General features: G+C 42.0%; 2 protein-coding genes across 4 annotated transcripts in view; one reads left to right on the top strand and one right to left on the bottom strand.

The window, feature by feature from the left end:
* Positions 1 to 47: 47 nt before the first annotated feature.
* LOC118413819 lies at positions 48 to 7,235 on the bottom strand. 2 transcript variants are annotated; one of them, XM_035817371.1, is made up of 3 exons: positions 7,054 to 7,235; positions 2,593 to 6,213; positions 48 to 2,283 (listed from the first exon to the last, which is right to left on the bottom strand). In XM_035817371.1, exons 2-3 carry the CDS (start codon positions 6,021 to 6,023, stop codon positions 366 to 368), a joined length of 5,349 nt encoding a protein of 1,782 aa, XP_035673264.1. In that variant the 5' UTR covers positions 6,024 to 6,213; positions 7,054 to 7,235; the 3' UTR covers positions 48 to 365. The 2 variants fall into 2 exon arrangements, with proteins under 2 accessions (XP_035673264.1, XP_035673263.1); XM_035817370.1 differs by having other exon boundaries at positions 48 to 6,213.
* Positions 7,236 to 8,452: 1,217 nt separating this feature from the next.
* LOC118414167 (exocyst complex component 6B-like) overlaps positions 8,453 to 10,077 on the top strand; it is a 16,144-nt gene continuing 14,519 nt past the window's right edge. The window contains exon 1 of one of the 2 annotated variants that reach the window (XM_035818021.1): positions 8,453 to 8,695. In XM_035818021.1, coding sequence (XP_035673914.1) covers positions 8,457 to 8,695 — 239 coding nt within the window. In that variant the 5' untranslated portion in view covers positions 8,453 to 8,456. Of the gene's footprint in view, positions 8,696 to 8,733; positions 9,046 to 10,077 lie in introns of those variants that run through there. The other variant, XM_035818020.1, reaches the window with a different exon arrangement.

The following is a 10,077-nucleotide window of genomic DNA, read 5'->3' as shown; positions in this document are numbered from 1 at the left end:
AGTTGGTTGATCTGGCGACTGTAACAGCAATTGATCTGGATGACTTGATTGTCATGATCTTTATTCTGATGTGAAAATATTGAAACATTGGCATTAGTAGACATTTTCCGATATTTCTTGCAATCTGCTGCAATTACTCGCTACTTTTGCAGCTGCTTTTTTACAGTATCAGTTCACAGTATCAGTACAGTCATAGTCAGTACATCTTACAAAGTTGACTTCCTTTATCTCTTTCTTCGTTACTTTTTGGAACTTCCAGGTCTAGATCTGTACCTTCATCACATACATATTTCTCATTGCTCTCAATCTTTCCTCAGCTTCCTGTTTTTACCTTTCGTTGCTTTACGACTTTAGACTGTGGACATCTATTTTTGATTTAGGTCTTGGCTTGTGGTTGACATTTCTCCCTGTGATGTTATTGTTACAGATTGAGAAAGGGGTGTAAGTGTGTACTGGGCAATTTTTGCTGCACTTGTAGCTATAGGATAGTCCGAGTCTTTCCTTTCCTCATCCTCTTCTCCTTCACACCTTAGAATGATATGTGGTTGAGTATGCATCTGCAAGTGAGATGCCAGCATTGTCTGATCCTCAATGGTCATGTAACAGAAGCTGCACTCAAATCCTGATGCATATTTAGCAAAAAAAGACTCCATCACCTCCTTTGGTATTCGCACAATTGCATTGAGGTGCAATGAGCTGTCCCATGTGCAACATTCATAGTGCCTAACGAGAAGGGCCCATTTGGGAAATACTGCTTTGCATGTCAAGCACTCATATATGACCCCCTCTGCTTCCAGACAGGAAACATCTAAGGTGGAAAAGTCAGTGGAATATCCCTCACTAACAAATCCTCCTGATGATTCTGAAGGAGGGTTTGACAGGTTACAGCCTGCATCACAAGCAGCCACAGTGGAATTCTTGGTCAGACTTGAACTACCTTCATTTGCCTCCTGATTTGCAGAGCTTGAGTTGTCTTGTTTCTGATGTTGTCCAAATTCCACTATTTTTGCACTCCTCTCTTTAATGTGCTCTTCACAGTCAGTTCCATACTTGGCATGCTTGGTCCCAAGGTGATCAGTGGCATTGGTGTAGAAACGAAAGAAAGATTTACAGAGTGTGCACTGATAAATAATGTGGCCACTTTGAGCAGACTTCAACTTCTTTTGCGGAAGGGACAGATCAAGAGCTGAAGATGACGGTGACAAATTACTGGCACTTCTTATTGGCTTTGCAGGACTTGTAGGGCTGGGATACTGTTCTTGTACAACCTGTTGTTGTTTGGAGTTTGGGTTCGTGCCAACTTTTCCCAATGCCTTATATGATGGTTCCCTCTGAACACAGTCCTCAGAGCAGCTTTTCATGTCTGGTGTAACGACTTCAACAAAGTTAGACCATTTCACATCCAAGTCCTTCAATTCATGCTTCTCATTCAGATGCCTGACCATGAAACCAATGTAGTTGTACTGGGCGTTGCAGAGCTTGCAGCGATGCTTTGCATACGTGACAACATCGTGCTTGCTGATTTCCAGAACTGGGACCTGCTGACTGGTGCAGTACATGTTAAAGTCTGACATCACCTGATGACTGGTCATGAGATGGTCCTCCAAACTCTTGAACTGCAGGAAGGCAGACCTTGTCTTCTTATCTTTAGTTGTAGACTTTGGACAGAGCGCACAACAGTATTGTGTAACTGTCCATCCATGGCTAGACTTGGGAGGGACACCTGAAGCTTTATCCACTGTTTTTACCATCTTTCCACTTCCCATATTTTCCATAATCTCTGATTTGACTATTTCAAAGTGGGCACTCCCTTTGACAATCTGGTCCTTCACACCATGTTTATCTCTCAGGTGTTTTACCAAGAACCCAGGCATGTGATAGTAGATGGGACAATACTGGCACTGGTACTTTTCCTGAGTGTTTGTTTTAACATTGGGGAATTTCTTGATGGTGAAGTGATGCTCAAACCTGGACTGTATGTTGTGTTTCTCTCTGAGGTGTTGCGTGAGGGTTCTGTATTGTGTGAAAGCTGTGGCTTCCAGTTTATCAGGGGATCTTACTGGGGTTGGATCACAGACGAGGCAACAATAATAAGGTATCATGTTAGCAAGCGCTCTGGCCTTTTGATGCGATATCTTTGACTTTTTCGGAGAAAGTTTTTCATCATTTTGTGCACAGGTAGGAACAAGGGGTTGATCTTGAGCTGGAAGATCTGTCTCCTTTTCTTTAATGCTCAAATTCAACACATTGGGACCTCCTAAACATGGCGGCCTTCCTGACCTGCTTTGTTTCATCATTTGAACATTTGAACTGCTTTTCTTCAATGTTTCAACACTCTCCTCTTGCTGCTTCACCATCCTGACCATTGACTTTCTCTGTGCCTTTAAATTCATGGGTGTGATTAAGTTCTTCACATGGACTTTCTCAGGTTTCTTGATACTTTGTTGGCCTTCCTTCTCTGTTCGAGGAACTGACATCTCATCTGAAAATGACTCCATCTCTGGAAGGTCATGATCTTCAGGATGTTCTTCATTCTCCTTACTGTCAAAATAGACAGTACAATCACCCTTATCTACCATGTCTTTGTCTGACATAACTCGAGCAGCAACTTTTGAGACAAGTTCATCTATTGGCCGCCTCTGCAATTTCTGCTTGACATTTCCGTCCCCTGCCTTTTCTATGCTGCTTGAATCAAAGTCTGTCATGTCCTTTACACAGCTACCATCCTGTCTGGGTTTGTTGTTAATATCTTTATCTCCTTCCTTATGTTCTGTTGTGAACTTTCCAATTTGGTCTTCTTCTGTTTCACTCTTTTTTGGAATACCCTTTCTCCTGGACTGCCTGGATTTTCTGCAGTGTACTTCTCTAATATCCAGATGCGGTACCTTGAGTTGCACTAACTCCCCTTGCTCTTGGTCCTTGCTGGATGATTGATCATCCATTGATGAAACAGGACCTGCTGAGGCTGTTGTCTCTGTCTCTGGAACAAGCTCCTCTAAGTTGAGACCAGCTAAGTTGAGCCTTTTTTTAAACCAATAGATGACTAACCCCCGACTTAACCCTGTCTTGTCTGCAATTCTACTCATATCTTGAACTGTCGGCTTTGGATTTTTCTGCAATTCCTTCTCCATGTATGCTGTGTGGTCTGTGGACTGTTTGTAGTACACGTTCCTTGGTCGTGGTCCAAGCTTCTGATTTTGTCTCTCGTATGCAAACCATGTCCTTATCAGTGCAAACTCCTGCCCAGTCTCCATGGCCAGTCTCTGTATTTCCTCCCTGCTTGGGTACTGGTTGCAGGCGTAGCTTGCCTTCAGAAGATGCTCCCATTCCTTTAGGGTTGTTTCATTGGCAGGCATGAATTTCTTCTTGTGCTTGTAACAGCCAGAACTTGATTTTCTTGTAGCCGTGGAAGTCTTCATCACCACCTTCCTTACAACCTCTGACCTTCCAACCTTAACCTTAGCTCCATCATCAAATCTATTTTCATCAACCTTCCTTCTTTTACCTTTAGCTACTCTTTTAGTTTCCTCCTTGTCCCCCTTTGCTTCCTTCCTCTTTCTCTTTGTACATTTCCTTGCCACTTTTACAATTTCATCAGTTTCTTTCTTTACAGGCAGAGACACATCTAGAATAATAGGTTCTCTGGGTGTGCTTCCACCCAAGTCAGGTCCTTCTTTCTGCTTGTTTTTGTGAACTTTAAAAACATGGTAGTCTTTCTCGTATGCATACAGAAAGGTTTGTCCACATTCTTCACAGAGTTTTTTACGTTTACTCTTACCGGTAGTAACAGGTTCTCTGGTTTTCCTTCTCCTACCCCAATCAGGTTCTTCTTTCTGCTTGTTTTTATGGACTTTAAAAACATGGTAGTCTTTCTCATAAGCATACGTAAAGGCTTCCCCACATTCTTCACACAATTGTTTGCGCATACTCTTAGTAGGTGGCAAAGACTTTGCTGTACACTTGGTTGTGTCTTCATTAGCATTCGTTGCATCTTTCTCATTTTCATTTTTCAACTGATCCGACTTGAAATGACAAGATCTGGGCTTGGAAATGTGGCTCTCCCTCCTGTGCCTCTGATAGTGGCTTAGGCTTGTTGTTATGAAACCACAATCCAGACACTTGAGAGACTCAGACCTGGGTACTATTTTGCGTTCACTTCTGGACGTCTCCAACTGTTTCTGATACTTAGTTGCAAGTGCTGCATAGTGAACTATCTTATGGAAGTGGCCTAGATGGACAAAGAATGTCATCTTGTCCCTTGCCACATAACCGCAAAATCTACAGTCTCGTCCATTGAAGTACTGTCCAGACAATGGGATGTCAAACTTCTCCTGACAGTGGACTTGAACATTGTGAGCACACCTCATGTGCCTAACAATGCTAGAGCAACGTACATGAACTTGTAAACACAACTTGCAAACAAGTGGCATGAGCTGTGAGAGTGAGTAAGTTGTCCTGGAAACCTCAGTGTCCCCAAAAGATGTGTTTTCTCTTTCAGCGCATTCATTTTCAGCATGGTTGTCTTCAATCTGCTCATGTCTGTTTTTGTCACCAACCTTGCTTTCTTCTGAACTGTAAGCAGCTGGAAGGTCCTTTTGGAGCTCTTTTTCGAAGGCACTACTGCACAGCTCATTTTCCTGTGTTTGAGCTTCTTCTGAAATGCATGTTTGTCCCATAGAGGCAGAGGCCTTTTTGTCTTCCGAGACATCTTCTGCAACTACTCTTGTCTCTCTTACCTCCTGTAGGTCAGGACTGTCTACAGTATTGAGTTGTGCAAGTTTACACTCTTCCACAATGTTCATGTTGTGTACAGTTTTTAGGTGTTTCTTCAAGATTGTCTTGTCTTTAGGTCGCTCCTCACAGAAGGGACAGGCAAGAGCAATAAAGTCTTCCAATTTCTTCACAACTGGCTGCTGCACTTCTGCTGTTCCAATGTTGTCTGCCCTGCTCTTCTTCTTGACAAGGACAATTCTTTTCACAGGTATGACATTCATGTGCACAGGTTTCTTTGTCTCAGATGACTGTGCATCAAACCTGTTCTCTGTCTTTAATAGCAGGACTGGCTTTTTGTTCAAGGGTTTGTCTTCAGTAGCGAATGGTGAAATTGGAGAGGAGACTTTACAAACGACGTCTTGTTCTATCTGTGCTTTCCCATGTAGGACCTGTACATGGAGTAACAACTTGGCATAGTTAAATGTATTATATGGACATAGGGTACACCTGTAGCTCATCATGGTGGAGTTCTTTGGCATATTTGTGGCCACCTTTTCTTCTCCTTCAACGTTCCCTTTACTTGAGTCTGTTCCTGTTACTCCAACTGCCATACTTTCCTTGTCTTTGAGCTCACTGTGCATCTTGCTGCCCTTTCTTCGTACAGTTGTTCTCCTGTAGTAAGTCCTCAACTCTTCAGTGGGAATATACAACTTATGTACATTCTTCAAGTGCCGATACATGCAGCCCAAGTCATAGTAGTAAGCTGGGCATTCTCGACAGTAGTATTTCTTCACTTCCTGCTGTGCTGCATTCTTACCCTTGCTCTTTGACATTTTGTCAGTTGTTTCCTTTGGACAGTGCTTGGCAGGACTGTTCTGCATAAAGTCAGAGACAACCTCTAGACCGATATCATACAGAATGTTACTCATAGAAGTGCCTGGCACTTGCTCAGGATCCGCATCTTTTTCCCTCTGTACAGGACACTCTCTTGTAGAGGTTGATGGTTGTGGTGATGGCTGTGATCTGACCACATCTTTTAGTTTTACGCAACTTTCTTTACAAAACACAGCTTTTTTGCTTATCAATTGCTTTTCTTCTTCAACAGTTCCCGTGTCATCCTCCCTCACATCCCCACTTTCCTCTGTAAGCAGACTGTCATCGTGATTGCATAAAGTGATATCCGTTTCTGTCGGCATTGTCTTCTTGAGCAACTCATTTATTGCTTCCTGACACACAGTATCTATATCAGAGTTGTCCGAAATGACAGGAGTGTCAACCACTTGTTTGGCAGAGGCATCCATCTTTTTCATATAGCTTTGCTCCTCTATATCATTTTCAACATTTAAAGCATTCTGTCTGAATCAAAAGATATAATGAAGATTTGGCTGCAACTTAAGCATCTTCAATGTTCATCCAACTTCCAGTTTGAGTGTCTTTCTTCAGTATGTCATAGTATATGAAGAGTTCAGTTTCTCTCAACATCTCAGGAGCAAAGAACACCTGAAAAACACAAAGAAAAACACATTTGATCAAGACAGAATGATCACAACTAGGGAGTATACCTACTAACGTTAGAAGTGGCTGCTTTTCTCCATTCACATCTTTTCTTGATGGAATCATTGATCCCTTACTTAGTCTATCATTTTTCCACAGATTACCATAACAATCCAATAAATCCCAATTGTCATCACACATTTCTGTGACAACAGTAACAAAAACTCAGTAGCATATAAGATTTTATAACCTGGTTTCCAACATGTCAAAATGTCTTTCTAACAGAACATAGTAATACATGGTGGTCATATCAATGTATTAAACGTTACATTGTATCTCACACAAATATCTATCATATTTTTATTCTGATGAAGTTTAAAAAGTACAGTATGTGTATTTGAAAAAGGTTGACAGTTTATGACCCCTGAAGAACATGCATTAAGGCAAGCAGTCGCCCATGTCACCCATTTCAAAGCATATTTCAATGCTCCATAAGGTCATGTGATCCAATCGAATGAAAAAACAACAAGTGAACAACTTCATAAATTATCTTTCCATCAAAGGGTTGAGCTATAACGTATAGACTTCGGTGCGGTCCATGTCCTGGTTGGCAATGGGAGCAGCAAATCGATAAATTTGCATTTCTACTAACGTTAGATTCTGAAAACACGCTCAACAACCTGCTGTTTTAGTGTAACTGAATACTGTCATGTCACCAGCTTCAAGTCCGTCAACAAAACATGCATGCACGATCGCAACGTGTCGGCAAAGTTTCATCTTCGAAGGGGGTTAAAGAGAACTGTCCCGTTAACAATAAGTACTAAGAAATGGAGAGATGTTTCATACCTTGTAAATACAAGTACTACTAACCCTTGCAGGTTTCTGTCTGGATATCGCAGACAGAAGTCGCCAGGCCAGGTTCTCGGAGGACAGGCTCAGCAAAATGGCGATAGGACCCCAAGATTCTAGCCGCAAAGCATTTTGGGGTTTTTCTTGCTCCGATCTGCGGAGCCACACCCGAAATCCTTCAGAAGAGCGCCGCGGTGCGGGCATAGTCGTCATTGCAAGAACTATCCATGATTGAAGTAAAAAAAAAATTCTACCATTTACGTCACGTTACATGGTAGTCTTTCTCGTATGCATACAAAAAGGTTTGTCCACATTCTTCACAGAGTTTTTTACGTTACACAATGTCATTTGGATAAACCAAAGTGAACGGGCTCCTTGGATAAACTACAAGATACGAAGGAAACATCCAGTTGTAAAAGATAACGTTACCAACGTTATTAACGTTATCAAATCACATTTCTGTTGCTGAAAATATAAGGCCCAACAAAGCTGGACTCCAAGCTAATTTGTTTCTTTACATGAGATAAGTAATCCTTGGCTTACATTGCACGTCACACATTTGACAAGTTGCATTTCAATGCATTGGCCAGATATATGATCATATATCAGAAACTGATGTAGAAAAGAGAATCTTCTCGGGTTAGTGCGATGGAGGAGCCTTTTGATGAAACTCCTTGGTTTGATGAAGGAGGTTCAACCTCCTTGGTTTGATATATTCATGTCTATTACAAAACATACCCACCACCAGGCCTTCCTACGACACGAGGGTACGAAAAAATGGGAAATTGACCAGGGGAGTCAGTCCACGCAAGGTGGTTTTATAAAACCTCCTTGGTCCACGCGCTATTGCAGTATTGGGTTAATGTTTCCCCTTGGTTAAAGTATTCTCCGTACCCTATGAATTAATAGCCAACATAGTCAGTCTGGTAGAGACTAGGGAAACAGCAGAAAGTACCAGCTATCAAACTTGCGTTCGTTAACTTTACATACGAGAATTCCATGAAAACGTTTTGGTTTCGGCAAGGAGGTTTCTTGGTTTCGGAAAAAAAGACGTGCGTTAAATCGTTGCTTCTTTTCTTTCAAGGAGGTTGAAAGAGTCAACACTGATCAATGTGTAGCAACTTCCTTTAATACTCGCACTTGTTTTTTGCCACGTTTTGTGAATATATGCGATGAAAATAAGGAACATGGCCCGAACCAACAACATATAGGCCATTAACGTTACATAGAAGATCACGTGATTCCAGACAGAATGGTAACATAACATTAAAGAAATCAACAGTACGCCATGAAATTGTTGGTAATGCAACGTTTATCAGCAATAGCGCTCCTTCTGAGAAGTCATTTGTCACGTTGTTCCGCCTCACCTGCGCTATTGTGACAGATCTCTTTGATCTTTGATGTTTAGAGTTCCGCCCCTTTTGCACACCTGGCGAGATGTGACGAGACTTTCCGAGACGTCATTTTCCAACATGGCGGCTTCCAATCACTGGAAGAAAATTTCCGCAGCTGTGAAGTTTGTCTCCAAAGACGCCGCCGCCAGTCAAGAGAAGGCTAGATTAGAGGCGATTGAAGCGCAACACGAGCTCCTTGTGAGCGAGATAGAGGCGACTGATGCACCGCTTGGCCCTGTCTGCAGGTATTTTAAACTATAAGGCCCGTGTGGTTATTGATGTGCGAGAAAAGTCTGTCTATCTTGAAGTCAACTTGGCAGGATACCTCTTACTCTCGTATCCTTCACACCTTCTCCTGGTCACGTTTGAAAATTCCGCGCTTTAAAATATCTGAATCCCAGAGGGAGATAGCTGGGCGGAAGTTGCGTTGTTCCCAGCAGTCCATCACGTTCCCATATATTTCTGTCACCCCACTAAAACACGATCCAACCAACATGGCGGAGGGCGCCGAGAGCGCAGAGCTCCGCACCGAACACGAGCGCATTTTGAAGGAGATAGAAAGCTCCGAGCCCGGGCTGGTAGGCGGGATATTGAGGTAAACATGTCATAGACATATTCTAACGAGGTACACGGATGATTTCTGCGCCTTTCTTTGCAGTATAACGTCCTTGCTCTGCCTGTTCCCAGCGATAGTCATGATAGGAGGGTCGATGGTTGTACTCTAACGTTGCAATGTTTGTGCGAAAACTGTCATAGATAGACGGTTGTACGGAGCCTGCTATAGAATGAAATAGGCGTAGGACACGTCATGGTTTCCACTGAGTACGTAATGGATCAATAAGTACTATATGATGCGTCGTGGGGAATGTTTTAATGTTGCTTGCACGCAAAATTATGCTGATGATCAACTTCCTGTTCCGTGCAGTGCGACCCTCCCTCCCCAGACGGTCTCACAGGACTGCATTTGGTTAGAACATCACGTCATGCTATTTTTGGTCACATAAGACTTATTGAGAGCCTCAGTGTGGTTATAGGTCATGTCCACAGTACATGGAGAGAATGGTCAAGAATGAGTAGAGAGAGAACAATTAGTGTTCATAATTTTCATGTTTTCACTGTTCCATAAAAACAAATTATGGGTTATTGTACTGTTACGCCAAATACTGAAAATAATTACTGAAGGCAAGCAACTGGACATAATTTTGCTTGAGTAATCAGCTATTTGGCATATCTTATTACCTGGATGTCTAACCTTCATTGGCGTATGCTTGTACTGTTGTTTCTCCCCTCCTAATGAGTTATGACAGCTTGGACTTAGCCAGTTGTTAAAAAGAAAATTACTACTAGTACTAGTAAGGAATTGATGATTAGACAATTGTTGAAGACGGTTCTACACTAGTATTAGACTATTACCTCTTGGACTGGTACTGGAAACAAATGGAATGTAACGTCTTAGATGATATAGAACTTAGAACCCAAACACCCCTCCTATTCCTCTTCCCCTCCAAGTTCCAACACAATTTCATCAGTCGGGGTACCGGCTGATTGTCAGCGATTTTTGTTTTTTTTTTTTTTTTTTTTTTTGTTTTTCTTTTTTTGTTTTTTTCGTTTTTTTTTTCTTTTTTTT

The sequence above is a fragment of the Branchiostoma floridae genome, chromosome 4 (assembly GCF_000003815.2).
Source record: "Branchiostoma floridae strain S238N-H82 chromosome 4, Bfl_VNyyK, whole genome shotgun sequence".
NCBI classification, from domain to species: Eukaryota; Metazoa; Chordata; class Leptocardii; order Amphioxiformes; family Branchiostomatidae; genus Branchiostoma; species Branchiostoma floridae.
The sequence above is the reverse complement of the archived record's forward strand: the minus strand, read 5'-3'. Positions and strand labels throughout refer to the sequence as shown.